This window comes from Cephus cinctus, unplaced genomic scaffold (genome assembly GCF_000341935.2).
Source record: "Cephus cinctus unplaced genomic scaffold, Ccin1 Ccin1_scaffold0459, whole genome shotgun sequence".
Classification (NCBI taxonomy): domain Eukaryota; kingdom Metazoa; phylum Arthropoda; class Insecta; order Hymenoptera; family Cephidae; genus Cephus; species Cephus cinctus.
The window spans coordinates 6,645-25,350 of record NW_014333136.1 but is presented as its reverse complement, the minus strand read 5'-3'; the positions used below and the strand labels follow the sequence as shown (position 1 = coordinate 25,350).

The 18,706-nt window shown below is 38.4% G+C and overlaps 1 protein-coding gene and 3 non-coding genes across 4 annotated transcripts; all 4 read right to left on the bottom strand.

Annotated features, from left to right (window-relative positions):
• Positions 1–3,703: 3,703 nt before the first annotated feature.
• On the bottom strand, positions 3,704–3,775 carry Trnas-aga. Its single transcript has one exon. It is a non-coding gene; the product is annotated as a tRNA-Ser (tRNA).
• A 7,239-nt stretch (positions 3,776–11,014) lies between these two features.
• On the bottom strand, positions 11,015–11,088 carry Trnat-ggu. Its single transcript has one exon. It is a non-coding gene; the product is annotated as a tRNA-Thr (tRNA).
• Positions 11,089–11,367: 279 nt separating this feature from the next.
• On the bottom strand, positions 11,368–11,441 carry Trnat-ggu. The gene has a single exon. It is a non-coding gene; the product is annotated as a tRNA-Thr (tRNA).
• A 5,521-nt stretch (positions 11,442–16,962) lies between these two features.
• On the bottom strand, positions 16,963–18,019 carry LOC107267909. The gene is made up of 2 exons (XM_015740105.2): positions 17,781–18,019; positions 16,963–17,709 (listed from the first exon to the last, which is right to left on the bottom strand). The coding sequence occupies exon 2, from the start codon at positions 17,623–17,625 to the stop codon at positions 17,047–17,049; it is 579 nt and encodes a 192-aa protein (XP_015595591.1). The 5' UTR covers positions 17,626–17,709; positions 17,781–18,019; the 3' UTR covers positions 16,963–17,046.
• Between the last annotated feature and the right edge of the window lie 687 nt (positions 18,020–18,706).

Below are 18,706 nucleotides of genomic sequence, written 5' to 3'. Positions count from 1 at the left end.
GCAATTAGCTTCCTGTGAATCGTGGGTAGTAGATGAAAATTCATCTTTGAGGAAGCCAAAGATTAAAAAAAATGAAAATGCTTCCTCCCAAATGGGAGATCGGACGCCATTTTTTGTATGGCATTCCGTATTTCAGGCGGGGAAAGTAAATAGGAGACGCCGATCACTCGTTCCGTGATTTCGATGTTTTCACGTTTTCCGAGTAGACGTATTTGTGTACGTAAAATCAGAATGGTAGGTAAAATAATTTGATAAATATGAAGAAACGAATCAGATAAGCCGATGTCAAACAAGTGGAGGCACAGATCTTAAATATTACGAAGACTATATCATTTATAGTGTGCCAAATAGCTAAGCGGATAAGATGTTGACTTAGTAAACGTAAGGTTCGGGGTTCAAATGGCGGAATTTTTTATCCGATTTACGGTACAAATTCTAAAATAGCAGTAAAAAGTCTCTCTTTCCTTTCTAAATATTAAAAGAGGAGAGTTTTGCTGGATATAATCACTAACTACACGCGCTAATGCCAATATGACGCATTTGCACCACTGAATAGTGTCGGGTGTCACACCGATACACTAACCCACTCACAAATTTGTCCTACAAAAGATGGCGGACAGCCCCCACCACTTCAAAAAATTTGCCTCACTTCTTTCAACGGCAGGATCATGGAGACTAGAGTAGAGGAATCCCATCTCTTATAGGGGAATCAACGAAAAAATGACACCAGAAATGCGTCGAAAATAAGAAATTCACTATTTCGCCGATGGCGTCGCTGTTCTCAATTATTAATCTATATATAGATATAGAAGCCATGTAGATTATATATATATATGTATGTATATCTTTTCGCCCAGTACTCTCCCCACCATCGGCGGTTTCGCTAGCGGAGTCAGAGCCGCAAGTATCGTTTCAGGCAACCTCAATTTTAACAGCTTTTCGGTGTCATACCTTATGTACAGAGATGGGACTCCTCTACTCTAGTCTCCATGGGCAGGATACTGGAAGCTAGCGGTCTAGTAGTATATAGAAGTATGTGGTCCTTTTTCCGGATTGACTGCTCGATCGCTGGCCGCCACAGCTAGAGTCCCTCCTAGAGTTCGGCCAACGGTGGGGCTTGTTAGTGATTGGTTCCGCATTATTACGGGCTCTTTACGGAATAGAATGGTGTGTGTGAATACGTATATGGGAGAGAATCGCATTGTGTAGTTTGGGTAGTGTTAAGCCCTGTACGGCGGGTTGCCTGTACTTGGCGCCAGACATGACCGAGTTTCTTGATGGTAAAGATTGATAGTTTGAAAATCCGCGCGTAATGTCATGGTGGCGCTAAACAAGCCCTTAATATGGCGTCCCTTTCGGGTGTTGGCCGGACTCTTACCAGAGGGACTCTAGCCACAGCTATCTTGTGGCGCTGCCTATGAGTGGGGATTTGTACTAAAAGATACCTAGCGTGCACGGGTGAATTGTGTGCGGGAAACGAGCACCATTTATTCCGTGTGACATTAATAACACGAACAACATTCTAAATAGAATTAATGATGGGGAAATTGTAGGATTGATCAGGTGTATCAAAGATTATATAATAGAAACAAATTTCAGTGTTATAATTCTTACTGCTTTCTATTGGGAATGTGTATTTTTGGATTGTGGATCACATGTGCCAGTGCACATAAATATCAAATGATCACATGCACATCAAATGATTTTCTTAAATAACTATGTGTTATTTGTTGTAGACCTTCCCTTAATTTTTTACGGTAGCTTCTCATTTTATTTTATTAATAATTTAGGTAACACGATTATGTATTTAAAGGAAAATCGTGCATATGGTTTATCTGTCAATTATGCAGTAGAGCGAACAATTTAACTGCGCTAATACAAGTTCCGAAAAAAGTACATAAAGTAGGTTTTTTAAAGTATAACGTATTAAGGAAGTTGAAGCGCTTCACGCCGGTCAAATCAGTACTCAATATTTTTTATCGTTTTTACAAAATTTTATTAATTAATTCATTACAGTGAAGGGTGTTTTATATTATAACATATGCCCAGAACCCACAGAAACATTCAGAGCGACGAATTCACAATAATATTACCTGATTAATATCGATTTCCGAACAAATACATTTTTTCAATTTTTTTCTAAGAATAATCCGTATTTTTTTACCCATTTAATTAGGCATGGCTCATTTCGTTTCTGAACTAATCCTTTACGAGTTTACTGCCTAAATATTTGATAATATTAACCGTCTAATAATTATAGGCATTTGTTTATAAAGAATTTTTTTTTCGTTAGGTAAACAACAGGCTATCATTTTTAAAAGGTTAACACTGTTCAATATTTAGACGGTGAATTTGTAGAGCGTCGTTTAAGAAACAAAATAAGCTGTCCCGCATTTAAAACAAAAACATACTGAGACGTTTCGTGATTTTATAGCCTTCGGAATCACGAGACTTTTTGTAGGGTTTGTGCACTGGGCAGGCGTCTTCAGAAACAATATAGACACTGGAGTTTTTAAGATAAAAAGAATAATGTTATATTGTCCTATAAATTACAGACTAGGTATCCTTATTATTCTATTTTGCTCTCTCACACATACACAAACTTCATAATGGTCTCTAGCTTGCCAGTAGTACCATAAGCGACAAGAAGTGTTTTTGTTTACTTATTCTCTCTGCTAGACTTTTGGATTGGAAAGAGATAGCTGAAACCACAATACAGCAGATTGTACAATGCGTCCGAAGACCGTGGGCCAGCTGTTGGTTCGGATGATAATGATTCAGTACCCACAGGAGATCCCAATGAACGTCGTTTGCAGAATCCCTTATCTTAAGGATAGGTTCGACTCAGACAGCTACTAATCACAACGATATTGGGAGCTAAATCTTTTTAAGGTGGATTGTTTTTGTGGATGATCTGCAATCCTGATAGTTCTATTACAATAACTTCACTGCAGGAGAATGCACTATGACACTAGGGGGTATCACAATGATTCCTTAGGCCTGGTAAGAGCTATGGGATGCTCAGCTACTAATCACAACGATATTGGGAGCTAAATCTTTTTAAGGTGGATTGTTTTTGTGGATGATCTGCAATCCTGATAGTTCTATTACAATAACTTCACTGCAGGAGAATGCACTATGACACTAGGGGGTATCACAATGATTCCTTAGGCCTGGTAAGAGCTATGGGATGCTCAGCTACTAATCACAATGATATTGGGAGCTGAGCTGTTTAAGGAGTGTGGTTGTTCTGTAGTGGTCGATTTCTGACAGCTAAGCACAATGCTTTCGATGCAGAATATCTACAAGGATAGCAGATTTCCTGATACAGGGTGGAGACACAATGATTTCCAAGACCAGGAACTGCCGAGGATGAGTTCCCACAATTTGCAGTACAATACTGTTCACTGGTTCGCTCTGGAACAGAGGATTGGTTTTCTCCTAGCTTTTTGATAATTTACACTTTCCAAATCTTTACTAGCTTCTTGTCGTCTTGTGGTGTACAAGGGTCTTGTCGATTTGTCTAATTTTTGGACATATTAATTTAATTTTAATTGTTGGGTGTGAAGTGTCGTCTTTTTAGTGACCAACATTAATTTTTCAATCTCGTTAGAGATTGTTAGGCTAGGACTCGGGTGGGAGTCAGTCAACAGCCTAGGAATAGACGAAACGAATTTTTTTTTTCTTGATCGTGAAAAAATTCTGCCACAGCCCGGATTTGAACCGGGAACTCCAGGGGTCTATCCTGTCGCGTTACCAGTTTCGCCACCGTGGCTCTAACAGAACAATCTCACGATCCTTCCGTTCGGTCCTTTGTATGTTTATAGACAAACTTACATTATTTTTAAGATCTATGAAAATTTTTGGCCATATTAATTTAACTTTAATTGTTGGGTGTGAAGTGTAGTCTTTTCAGTGACCAATGGCAGAATTTTTTCACGATCCCAAAAAAATTCGTTTCGTCTATTCCTAGGCTGTTGAGTGACTCCCACCCGAGTCCTAGCCTAACAATCTCTAATGAGATTGAAAAATTAATATTGATCACTGAAAAGACGACACTTCACACCCAACAATTAAAATTAAATTAATATGGCCAAAAATTTTCATAGATCTTAAAAATAATGTAAGTTTGTCTATAAACATACAAAGGACCGAACGGAATGATCGTGAGATTGTTCTGTTAGAGCCACGGTGGCGAAACTGGTAACGCGACAGGATAGACCCCTGGAGTTCCCGGTTCAAATCCGAGCTGTGGTAGAATTTTTTCACGATCCCTAAAAAAAAATTCGTTTCGTCTATTCCTAGGCTGTTGAGTGACTCCCACCCGAGTCCTAGCCTAACAATCTCTAATGAGATTGAAAAATTAATATTGATCACTGAAAAGACGACACTTCACACCCAACAATTAAAATTAAATTAATATGGCCAAAAATTTTCATAGATCTTAAAAATAATGTAAGTTTGTCTATAAACATACAAAGGACCGAACGGAATGATCGTGAGATTGTTCTGTTAGAGCCACGGTGGCGAAACTGGTAACGCGACAGGATAGACCCCTGGAGTTCCCGGTTCAAATCCGAGCTGTGGTAGAATTTTTTCACGATCCCTAAAAAAAAATTCGTTTCGTCTATTCCTAGGCTGTTGAGTGACTCCCACCCGAGTCCTAGCCTAACAATCTCTAATGAGATTGAAAAATTAATATTGATCACTGAAAAGACGACACTTCACACCCAACAATTAAAATTAAATTAATATGGCCAAAAATTTTCATAGATCTTAAAAATAATGTAAGTTTGTCTATAAACATACAAAGGACCGAACGGAATGATCGTGAGATTGTTCTGTTAGAGCCACGGTGGCGAAACTGGTAACGCGACAGGATAGACCCCTGGAGTTCCCGGTTCAAATCCGAGCTGTGGTAGAATTTTTTCACGATCCCTAAAAAAAAATTCGTTTCGTCTATTCCTAGGCTGTTGAGTGACTCCCACCCGAGTCCTAGCCTAACAATCTCTAATGAGATTGAAAAATTAATATTGATCACTGAAAAGACGACACTTCACACCCAACAATTAAAATTAAATTAATATGGCCAAAAATTTTCATAGATCTTAAAAATAATGTAAGTTTGTCTATAAACATACAAAGGACCGAACGGAATGATCGTGAGATTGTTCTGTTAGAGCCACGGTGGCGAAACTGGTAACGCGACAGGATAGACCCCTGGAGTTCCCGGTTCAAATCCGAGCTGTGGTAGAATTTTTTCACGATCCCTAAAAAAAAATTCGTTTCGTCTATTCCTAGGCTGTTGAGTGACTCCCACCCGAGTCCTAGCCTAACAATCTCTAATGAGATTGAAAAATTAATATTGATCACTGAAAAGACGACACTTCACACCCAACAATTAAAATTAAATTAATATGGCCAAAAATTTTCATAGATCTTAAAAATAATGTAAGTTTGTCTATAAACATACAAAGGACCGAACGGAATGATCGTGAGATTGTTCTGTTAGAGCCACGGTGGCGAAACTGGTAACGCGACAGGATAGACCCCTGGAGTTCCCGGTTCAAATCCGAGCTGTGGTAGAATTTTTTCACGATCCCTAAAAAAAAATTCGTTTCGTCTATTCCTAGGCTGTTGAGTGACTCCCACCCGAGTCCTAGCCTAACAATCTCTAATGAGATTGAAAAATTAATATTGATCACTGAAAAGACGACACTTCACACCCAACAATTAAAATTAAATTAATATAGCCAAAAATTTTCATAGAACTTAAAAATTATTTATTTAACTCCCAGATCACTTTCGACAATGACCCTTAGATCACGGCAGTTACAACGGTAAGTAAGAATCCCCGCTCCCCACTTAAGTAGACTTTGGGAGATCTTTCGGCGCAACCAATCAACGATCACTGCACTAGCGGTGCCCCACTACGCCGGCGGCAGCCAATTTGGAGTCCGTATTTTATAATTTTCCAAATTTGTCACTTAAAACAATGCAAGTCAACAATAATACTAATTAAACTATTTGTTGCGTAACCTGACATCGCTGTGCCAAATTTCACCGAAAATTTCTCATTCTATCCAATACTTCGATCGCTAGATGGTATTTTCGTTTTCGACTATTCAACCATTGATTATACTATTCGAGTCATGTCATGATCATACAGGATTATATTAAATAAACGAACATATTACTTAATAACATCTTACATACGAATATATGTCTATAACTAATTATTAACATTGTAAATAGCATTATCACTATCGAACTATTAGTTATAAACATTTCTTAATAACCCGAACAAAATAAAAAATAGTCAAAAAATATAACTCGTTACTTAATGAGCAAATAATGTTATAACTCTAATAGTTTTGGCAATATTCGAAATTATGTCTTTGCAATTCTTGGAATCGACCGGGATTTCTTGGAATTAATTGTCGCTACTGGAACTTTCTATTGCTCTGACATTATATTATCGGGTATTTCTTCTATAGCCGAAACCATAAACAATATTCTATTTTCATGTTAACGATTAATAATATTATTAGAAATACACACTATATATGCTTTTTTGAGATATGCATGCTTACCAAATTATTACTTCAATAGTCTCTATTGACCATAATTTAAATTATAAAAATTCACCGAAATTATTATTTGTTCGTTATTTACCAGATATATTATACAACTTGCAAATGATACTTTTCTAATGGAAGACTTTATTTACGTTATATTGGAATATATTGTTTCTTCCATTAACCTGTTATTTCTCTTTCTATAAATTACTTTTATTCCTAACAAGTTTGATAATGTGACAAAATATACTACTTGCACATGTTGCAAATCTTGGTAAGTATTTTATTCTTGAAAATCTGAATTTACTTATTATCTGACTATTAAAGCCCAGCTTATCGTCATAGATTAATAATTTTACATATTAGAATAACTCATTGGCCACGTTTTACATTACTTGCATATGTAATTTTTCCAAATAGATTACTTTCTCTATGTTATTTCAAAATATAATATTACTTCCATTCAACTAATATTTCTTTTCAAACTTTTACCTTTCCCTTCCACAGGCTTCTATGAAACGAGAAAATATACTACTTGCATCAGCTGCAAACATGGTAAGTATTTTATTCTATGTCATTTCTATTTATCTGTAGCTTTACTATTGACCACTACTCCATCAATACAATTTAATTATTTTATCTATAGCAGTCAATCATAATCAGTGTTTTATACTACTTGTAATGCTTTTTGTACTATTGTCTTTCTTGCTTTAGTAAAACTTATTCCCATCGTTACTTCTGATAATAATACGACCTTTTTGCAATAAACTATAGCCTTGATGGACAATTTATCGTAGCATGGTCTATTTTTCTTTTGTCATTGGTTTCTCTTATTATTTATTGACAGCTTTATGCATCCTATTGTTTGTATTTTTATATTGAACAAATCTATTCGGAAATCTGTGTTCCAATTCTATTCAAAAACGTTATGACTCTATATTCTTAGACAGTGAAGTTACTTTTGATAATCAGGCATCATATTACTTACATTCTTTATCTCGACTAAGACTAGTGTGTATTTCCTTAGAAACCTACTAAGCTATATTATAAAATCTGATTCAACGGAACTCAAAATTTTAATATTAATATAACTTATTTTACCATTATCACGGATTTCGACCCTCGTTTGTACCATGGTCCTCCTTCTGGTTTAAGGCTGCATCCCATTGAATCGCGTCGCCCTGATTAGCTTAAGAACTATACTACTATCCTAGACTTAATCGCTATGGTCCTATCAGGTACCATGCAAACCAAACCATATAAGAACTGACAAGGTTGCAATCGTCAAATATTTCGCTACCGGTTGCAATAATCCCTTCTCGGAATTTAATGTCAGTTAGTTAATGTTCTTGCAAATCAACCGGCATTAATGTTTCTCTATATTAAGGACACATGTAGTAATGCAAATGACACTCAACAAATGTTACATAATGCATTAAATTTACAAAAACGATTACTAAAATTTAGCACTGATTTAACTGGTAAAAAGCGAAAGAGTGAATCCAGAGGAGGAGGAGGAGGAGGAGGAGGAGGAGGAGGTGGTCTCGGCTGCTCTCCCTAGCTCAACCTAGCGTCATTGCAGCGCAGGAGCGGGAATCAATGGCTTTACACATTTACCCGACTCTGCACGATGTTCGCCCGATTACGGACGCGAGCGCTCAAAAAGATATTTCGTTCCAAACATAGGTATAAGAGTTGACTCAAGTAAAGAGTCTCTGCGAGCTGTGCCCTGTACAGCCGCTTGCCTGTACTTCGCGCGAGACTCGACGGAGTCTCTTGATCACAATAACGTAAAGAAAAATAGTTTGACTGAAAAATCTAAATAACATGCGCTCTGTAGTAAGAAATAAATTTTGTTCGTCGTAGATGAATACTAAAATTCTCGACTATATCTCTATTTAACTGGACTAATAGTGTGTTGTTTGTCTCGATATAGGTATATTACATTACATGCATGCACTTGGCCAGGGACTCGAAATCGTACCACAACTGTGACATATCACTTTGAGTAGTTCTGGATATGACTGTGATGGCGCTATCTGGCAATTTTGAGATGAAGTAGGACTGATGCCCGTTTTCTTTAACGCGGTTCAATGCATAAGCTCCAAAAGCTTTATCTTCAAAATACATGTGTCTGATTGGCTAATAGCACAGTTAAACCGAGTTTATGCATTGAATCGTGTCAAAGAAAATGGGCCTCAGTCCTACTTCGTCTCCAAATTGCCAGGCAGAGCCATCACAGTAATATCCGGAAGTACTCAAAATGACATGTCACAATTGTGGCACAATTTCGAGAACAGAATCCCAGATGCATTACTTATTTACAAATCTACACGTATGCATAAGCATAATATACTATACATATATATATATAATGATCTATCTATTTTTTCTAAGTTGTTCGTGAATAACAAGTAGAATTGTTTCTCTGTAATAACAAAGTATTTTTTATTTTAAACAAAATATAATATAACAATTTATACTAGTTCCTAATCCTACCTGTAATAACAAAGAAACAACATTCAATGTTGTTAATCACAGCTTTGTTTTTAGACTGACTTTCACGAGTAAGCCTTATGACTAACTGGTTGGTTTCACACTCGCACCTCGTGGCTTACATCGCCGTTCTTACGCCAAGTACCCTAGGAGATCTGACTTATCGACTAAAATCGGGCGCTAAATTCAGTAGTACTAAGGATGTTTCTCTTACATCTCCCCCCCCCCCTTAAGACAAAATTTGGTACAAGTTTTGGTACAAAATTACATAGAGTCATGGGTAGGTGCCGGCAGTACCTGTTACAATTGAATTGTAAGGAGTTGGAATGAGTTTAGAGATATGAAACAAGTTTGATACTGGTTTTTTGTGTCCTGTGTCAATTTCGTATATTGATTTTGATATTTTGTTTAAAATTTTGTAAGGACCGATTCTTAGTTCATCTAATTTTTTTCGATTCAGTCGATTACCATTTTCAACATATACTAAGTCCCCGATATTAAAATCATAGTCTTTTCTGTTTTTATCATATAATTTCTTATTGTAATCGTGGTATTTGGTACTGTTCTTGAAGGCAATTGTTCTATCATTGTCTAAGATATTATTACCTTTCTTTTTTCTTAACTTGTCTGGTCATGTTGAGGTGTCTTCACCTTGTAGTAGATACTTTGGACTGAACTTAGCATTATTATATTTTTAGCATCATTATATTTTTCTACGCAGTTGTACGCTATAGTTGTCCATGCCCTTCTTTTATCTTCTTCATGTATTGCACATCTAATTTTATTTATTAAAGTTTGGTTGAGTCTTTCGTTTAAACCATTGGAGAATGGTGCGTTTACTGCTGTGAAAATCATCGTGATTTTCTTTTTTTCGAGGTGCTTTTTGAATTCTTTTGAGTTTATGCCTGGATATTGGTCTGTTAAGATTGTCTTTATATCGTTTTCTTTTAGCACGTTTTCCGTCAATTTAATGAAATCATTTGCGCTTTATGTTTTTGACATTAATATATAGGCGAACCTTCTAAAGTGATCTACTAGGCGATGTTAATATTTTTTTTGTGGATCGTGATCCACCGAATCCACCTATTGTGTCTATGGAAACTATTTCGAATGGTTTTTTTTTTTGCGGGACCAAGATTAGACATTAGACCAATCTTTTCTTGTCCTCTTGACTTGTTTTTTATACAGATCTCGCAATTTTTGCACATTCTCTCAATATTTTCTGAAATATTTTTTGCTGTATAATATGGTAATATTTTGCTTTGCATTTGTTTTATGCCAATATGGAAAAATTTTTGTGAGTGTTTTCTATAAATTGCTTGCAGAACTCTTCTGACAGTACAATTTTTTCGTTTTTCTTTACTTTTTTGTAGTACAGATTTTCTTTAAAAAGTAATCTATCTTTGTTAGTTTTTATATCTTCGTTCTTCTGTTGATCTTCGAAAATATCTTCTATTTTTATTAAATTTACAATTTTCAATTGATCATCTTCGTTTTCTTGACACTCTAATACTGGATTCCTACTTAAGCAGTCTGCTTCTAAGTTATATTTGCCTGGAAGATATATTATTTCAAAATCATATTGTGATAAATAATAGGTGAGATCACCTAATTCTTCGTCTGTTCTGGTTCTAATATTCATTGTTTCTAATGGTTTATGATCCGAGAATACTTTGAAGTGTCTGCCTATAAGCCAATGTTGCCAATATTTTATTGATTCTTTTATTGCTAGGCATTCTAAGTAAATGGCTTTTTTTCTTTTTTGTGCTTCATTTAGTTTTTTCGAAAAATATGCCACTGGTTTTTCAGTTTTTGAATCATCATTTAGTTGTGGTTGTTTTAATACAGCTCCTATGCCTTGTAAACTTGCATCTGGGTATATATATTATAACCCGGTGGAGGGGTTATTTTTCAAGGGACAATCCGGGAAAAATGCGGGGCGTCTGGGCCGGGATTCGAACCCGGGACCTTTCGATTACCGGTCGACTGCTCTGACCACTGAGCTACGCCAGCCGCTTACCACATCCCTCCCGAATCGTCCATACTAACGAAAATTCATTTTCGTTACAATGTTCGATTACCGGTCCATTCTAAGTAAATGGCTTTTTTTCTTTTTTGTGCTTCATTTAGTTTTTTCGAAAAATATGCCACTGGTTTTTCAGTTTTTGAATCATCATTTAGTTGTGGTTGTTTTAATACAGCTCCTATGCCTTGTAAACTTGCATCTGGGTATATATATTATAACCCGGTGGAGGGGTTATTTTTCAAGGGACAATCCGGGAAAAATGCGGGGCGTCTGGGCCGGGATTCGAACCCGGGACCTTTCGATTACCGGTCGACTGCTCTGACCACTGAGCTACGCCAGCCGCTTACCACATCCCTCCCGAATCGTCCATACTAACGAAAATTCATTTTCGTTACAATGTATTGGTAGACTCGCATCGAAAATAGCTAATGTTGGTTGAGTGCAGAGGAAATTTTTCATATATTCAAAGGCTTTTTGGCATTCTTCGGACCAAATGAATTTTTGTCCTTTCCTTAGTAAGTTATGTAAAGGTTCTAAAATTAGTGAAATTTTCGGAACGTATTCGTTGTAAAAGTTAATTTTTCCTAGGAATTGTCTAATATTCTTCTGATTTTTCGGTACTGGAAGATCTTTTATTGAAATTAGATTATCTTTTATTGGAGAAATTGAGTTGTGTTTTATAATGTGACCTAGATATTGTACAGAATCTAATACAAATGTGCATTTAGAAAGTTTTAATCTGAACCCTTCTTTTGTTATTGCTTCAAGTAATTGTGATAGATGCTCTACGTGTTCTTCGAAGGATTTTGAAAAAATTAATATATCATCAATGTAGTTTACTGTGAAATCTGACAATTTATGTTTTCTTATTATGTTGCTTAATATCCTTTGAAAAATGGCCGGCGACGTCTTCAATCCGAATGGAAGACACGTCCATTGGAAGTGGCCCTCTTGGGTTACAAATCCTGTTTTTGTTCTATCTTCGATTCGAAGAGGAATAGACCAAAACGCTGAGTTTATGTCCAATTTTGAGAAATATTTACAGTTCCTTGTTTTTATTACTAAATCTTCAATTAATAGAAATGGTTGCGATTGAGGGACTATTATTTTATTCAAGTCTCTAAAATCTATGCATAGTCTTGATTTTTTATTTTCATCTCTTTTATATGCTAACGTAACTGGAGCAGCGTAAGGACTATATGATTCTTCTATTAGCTTTCTTTTAAGTAATTCTGAGATTTGTTCCTCTATCTCTTTTTTGTCTTCAATTGTGCATCGGTAAGGTCTCTTACTGCAGTATTTATGTACTATGAGATCTATTCTGGCTTCGTAATCTTTTACTAAGCCTATATCATACTTGTCTTTCGCAAATATATTTTTATATTTGTCTACGAGATTTTTTATTATATCTTCTTCATAATGACTCAAGTGATTTGTTAAGACTTTAAAGTTGTCTAAATCTACATGTTCATTGAAATTTATTCGATATTCTTGTTTTTCTGTGAGATGAGAGTTTCTTTGTTCTATCTTTAATTTCTCATTTTGTATTAACTTGAATTTTTGTATGCAATCTAATCCTATTAGAAAGTCATAGTTGAAGTTTTCATTATTAATTATGAATACGTATATGTCTTCTTCTATATTCAATATTTTTGCTTTGATTTTTATAAATTCTTCTGATTTATACACATCATTAATTGTTCTTAAATTCACTTTTTGCTTCAAATTAATTCGTTTTTGTTTTAAATGAACTAGTTTTGAATTTATTAGCGAGACATTCGAGCCTGAATCATGAATAGCGGATGCCTCTAAAGTGTTGTTTAATGTTATTGTAAGGCTAATTAATGGTGGGATTATTAGTTTTTTGGATCCTCATCACTTAGTTCTACTTCCAATACTGAATTATTAATATGTCTTATTTCGTGTTCTTTATCTTTAAACCAGCATTCTGCTGCAGGGTGGAAGCGTATACCTTTGCCTTTATTTTTACAAGTTCCGCATGGTATTTTTTCTATTTTCTCTTTATTAATGTAATTCTTATTCTTTTTCATTTCCATTGTAACGTGGCGTCAGGACGACACATTACAGAAGCCTCGCACCTCCGCGCGCTGCCGACAGCACGGCAGTGACTCCAGCCTCCATCTCCAAAGAGTTCGTAGGTCCGTGGTTGGGAGGAGGGAACGGGGAAAAGTAGTGGACTGGCGGCGGAGGCACGGAGCCCTTTTGGGTTGAGAGCCCGCACGCAAAGGGTGCTCAACCGCCAGGACGCACTGCCGGTACCCCGGGAATTTTGATCGGCTACGGTTTGCGGGTCCGCGGGGAGGGCGCCGGAGAGGAGATTTGTTTTGATTTTTGACCTACCGCGGAGAGCGGTAGGTAGGAAGAGTGTGTCGCGGGGAGTCCGCGTGTGAGGACTCGGGTGTCCGGCGGACCACGAAAAAGAAGTCCTTCTTCCATGCTCGGGCGATAGCGGAGCTATCGGATAATCGCGGAATGCGATTATCGGGATCTCTCGCAGAGAACCATGGCTCCCGGGTTTTTTTTTTATGGTCTAGTGCCAGTGCGTAGCCGAGTGTGTGTTGTATTCCGAGTGTTTGATGTACACCCTCGTGGAGCCGGGATGCGGCACCACGGGGATAGGCGGAAGGGACACGGCCACCACGATTTGGATTTTGTACGGGACTGATGGGACAGCCGGTTGTCGGTAACTACCGCAAGGGCGGTCTTATTTAGAGAATATCTTGCGCGAGAAGATAGCCGAGTGGGAGTGGTGCCGACACACGGATGCCTCAGGTGGCTACCGACGTCAGAGGGCACACTCACGAGGAAAGAAACGCTCGTCTCCAACGAGACCTGTTAGGATCGCGAATCGCGCCGTGAGGGAATTCGCGTATTCGGTAGGGACACCGAAATAGGGACAGGTCTGGGGCAGGCTAGAAATCACGACTCGGAATAATCGTGAGCCGCCGTTGGAGAACACACTGTACGCGACGGGATTTGTATTGTAAAATCCGCCGTTTATTTGATGGTAATAAACGGAATGGTATCCTACTCGCTGTTTTATCATTTTGCGCGCCTATCCGTTGACTCCGAAATTCTCTCTCGTCGCCCCCATGTTCCCCTCTACCATTTTCAGTGCGCTGAGGCTAAGCCGCCGGGAAACCTGAAAACGGCCGTGGTGAAGGATGGTGGTGCGGGAAAGCACCTGGCACCCAACAATTAAATCTTCGGATCTTTTCCTTGATTACAGCACGTTGGGAACAGCCACGGATAATTTGTAGGCGACGCCGATGTGTTATGTCCGACGCAACGCAACCCCATTGCCCCCCCCCCTTCAGCACCCCTCAGTACCCCATTACCAAAGGTCAGAGACCACGACAGATGTAACCGATCCTCGACGAACATGGGTTAATTATTGTAAATCATAGATTACATATATATACTGTGACGTGATTTTTCGAATCACGGTCCCAAGGCGGCTCCGGTTACCGATACAGATGACGTTCTCGATTTCTGTTTCTCTTCAGGTCGCCACCCTGCTCTGAAGCTACGCTCTCAGGTTGATTCGTACAGTTACGTCAAGGCTCTCGTAAGATTTTGTCATTGATCAGTTGAGGTCGAGGTGCTCGAATCTGCCGTCGGGAGATAGTCTCGACGTACCGAGTTGCCCGGCAGAGGAGAGTACCCGACGGAGACGTCTCCACGGAGCGGCAGAAGCCCGGGTGAGATACCGGCGCCCCGCTGGAGATGGGCAAAGGGCTGTAGAGCGGGTGGAGGTAGTTTTAATACGGTTAATAGCAGGAGAGGAACCTCCTGCCCGAGTTAAGGATGTGGTGCCCAGCGGTCGCCCGATGCCCTGGGGAAGCGGCCGTGGAGGATCTCCAAAAATTACATACCGATTCGTTAAGGAACGCTCTCGATTTGGTTTAAAGGGACGACTTGAAGGAGATAGAAGAGTTATCGGTTATAAGGCTTGTTGATGAGGGTGGTGGTTGGGAGTTTAATGTATAATAATGATAAGAGTTTAATAATGTATTGATAGGATATATAATGTTAGTCACAAATGTATTGGCAAGTTGGCGGATCTCATGTCCGTTCAGTAAAACGATCAACTAGACAAGCTAAGTAAGAGAGAGTACAATGAGTGGGCCGCTGCTGCTAGTGAACGGATCACGTGAGATGCCGTAGTGGGGAGGCCTATATGTACAAGTGTGTGTGTGTCGCGCGCACCTGAGTCGAGCATAGCGCACCCGTGTACAATACTATGGGATTAAGGTTGTAGTATTTATCATTATTCAACAAGGCTTTCAACCAATCAGGATGATTAGTTCTCGGATTTGGCTATTGTCAAAGCAGTCTGTCTCGGGGCACCGACCGAGGTGTCACGGCTGGCTCGTGCTCCCGTGCTATCTGTTGATAGTTTTTCTTGTCGTGTTTCGCTACGGTATAGCAAGTTCTCGATTCGTACAGTTCTCGATTCGTACAGTTCTCGCGTCGTTCTCGCGATATCCAGGCAATTCTATGAATTCCTGTGAGTGTTCCGGAGGTGTAGTGCTGTGCCTTAGTGCCGTGCTCACCAGCGTGTCCTTTGGATACAGTTCTCGGCCTCCACGGATTAGCTGCACCAGCTCCGGTGAGGATTCCCAATTTATTAATTGGTGAAGATATCTCGATAGATAATTCAGATTCGTTCTGATGTCCAAATTCCCTGAAATTTCCTGACATTGCATCTAATCCCCTCCAAACCCAGAATCTTCCTTACGAACTCCAATGCAGATCATCCTCAGTTACTGATCAATCCCCCGGTAGAGCAGTATCCCTTTTGAGTCTTGAGCCGATTGTCCGCGCCAGTTAAGTGTTGTGCCGATCAAATACCTTAGGGCCTATTCTGATCTAGCTTGCCTTAGGACCCAAGCGAAAAGTGTATCACTTCAGTGCTGGGCGTCCACGCGAAAAGAACTCAATTCTTGGAATTTCAGTAAGCATTCGTCTAGGCGAGTATCCACCTTAGGGCTGGACCAAGAATTCCCCGTTCAATCAAACCTATTTCACTATTGTCGAGAACCGAGCACCGTCTCTCTCTCTTCCTCTGCTCATCCACCGGTAAGTAACTCACATTCTTACATCTATACATATATATATCTCTGTAGCTCACGCTACAGAAGTTGACGATCACACATACATTGTATTCGGATTTCATTTAGTTAGTAGATTAGCTCACACTTACTACTGCATATAACTGCGACAGCTACTTGTATTTCTGTCTATCATTTATTATATTGAGTTAAACTATACTTTCTTCTCTTGATTTCGAGACCTGAACCTATTAGCTCCTAAATCCAGATAAACCCTTTACCAGTAGCTTAAACCAAACTCCCGTAGAAGGAGTGAGTTTTCCAAATCAATCTATTTAGTAATTGTTTGTGATCCTCATCTTAACTATCGACCAAGGGACATAAACGCAAATTGGCGTGCTTTAGCACCTTAAAGTGGCAAGAACCTAATACCTTTTACGTGATCTTTGATCTCAACACCTACGCTAGCTCCCTGATGCTCCCGCATACGGTCGCTCACGCATAGGACGTAACAGATGAACGGTGTACGTCACACCATATTTCTTTTGTGAACTAAATGTTCCAATTTACCTATTCCACTATACAAGTCTTCCGTCTTTCTTAATTTTTATCTGTCGATCCTGTCAGCTACAAAGTTTGGTAGGCCAGTTGCAATTAAATCAATTAGTGTTCCATTATCAATAGATTTTCTTACTTCTAGTAAAAGTTTTTCTTTTTTTATCGCATAATCTAGCAAAAGGCCTGTTTGGTATTTAAATGACAGTGCATATCTTATTGGGGACCAGCCTTTATTAACAAATGTTTCGCAAAAAGTTCTTTTCCACTCTCTCCAGTCTGCTTCGATAGTAAGTTTCAATAGCGTACAACTATATCAATCTGCGGCACCTTTATCCATAAATGATTTTAGGATCTCAATCTTTTTATCGTCGTCAGAAATGTCGAATCGTTCACATTCTTTTTCAAAGCTTGTGATCCACTGATCTGCGTTTGAATTTTTCCCATTAAATTTGTCAATTATAAATTGTTTTGCTATTTTGCCTATGTTTTTAATTTCCGATTGGTTTTGGCTTTTTTCAAGTAATTTTTCTAGCATTTTTATAAGTGGTTGTTCTGCGACATTAGTAGTTTGCGGTTTATCTTCTATTTCTTCTAGGTAAAACTCGCCTATTTGTAAATTTCCTCCTTCGTCTAAGTAAATGTTGGTTAACTCTTCGGTTAAATTGATCCATATCTTTCTTGTTTGGTGCCTTTTTTTCAGCGAATTCTTCACATTATTAAATACAGGTAGTTTTATAATTTCCTTGTGAAGTGTTGCTGGTTGATATTCATCTGGAACCGCGTACACGTGGCCGTCCGGTGTGCCAATTGAGGTTATACACAGCACATTCGTTTTTAGATCTGTTGTGTTCCGGACCGTGAAGGTAAATTGCAATTTGTTTATCTTGTTCATTGTGAATTCCAACGAGAATGTTGTTTTATAATGATCTATCTATTTTTTCTAAGTTGTTCGTGAATAACGAATAGAATTGTTTCTCTGTAATAACAAAGTATTTTTTATTTTAAACAAAATATAATATAACAATTTATACTAGTTCTTAATCCTACCTGTAATAACAAGGACACAACATTCAATGTTGTTAATCACAGCTTTGTTTTTAGACTGACTTTCACGAGTAAGCCTTAATGACTAAATGGCTGGTTTCACACTCGCACCTCGTGGCTTACATCACCGTTCTCACGCCAAGTACCCTAGGAGATCTGACTTATCGACTAAAATCGAGTGCTAAATTCAGTAGTACTAAGGATGTTTCTCTTACATATATATTCCCGAAAGAAGTGATGATTTTTCCTGCAATGAGTGACCTTTTTTTTCGAGAAATTCAACTTCAGACAAAGCCGCGTGGAGAAGTCACAACATTGTAGAGATTTGGCCGTTAAATTCGTATTATCTCGAGCGATCTTTCAAGGAGCGAACGACAGTTTTTCCAGTTGAATCTAGACGTTCGATTAGTGTATTTCTCGCGTTTTCTGAAGGAAAGTACTCTTTGTTTTTACCTGGCCAAGTACATGCATGTAATGTAATATACCTATATCGAGATAAACAACACACACCAGTTTCCCATCATTAATTCTATTTAAAATGTTGTTCGTGTTATTAATGTTACTCGGAATAAATGATGCTGGTTTGCCGCATACAATTTGCCCGTGCGCGCTACAGTATCTTTTAGTACAAATCCCCACTCATAGGCAGCACCACAAAATAGCTTGGTGTGGGATTGCAGTGGACAGGTTTAACAGAGTGTTTCACACAGCATTTACTAATATAATAAGTCAGTACTTTATTAACGTGACTGTTGTGTTACACTTGCTAGAAACCACTAAGAAACTTTACAGACGCTACCGCTGAAGCGCTATTGGTACTTCCTGTCCTGAGGATGGTGGACATCCGTTGGCGTTACACTACTCCCCCTTTAGTGACGTGCTCGGGACGGCACGATATTTGTCCTGCCTTTGCGCTCATACGTGCGTAG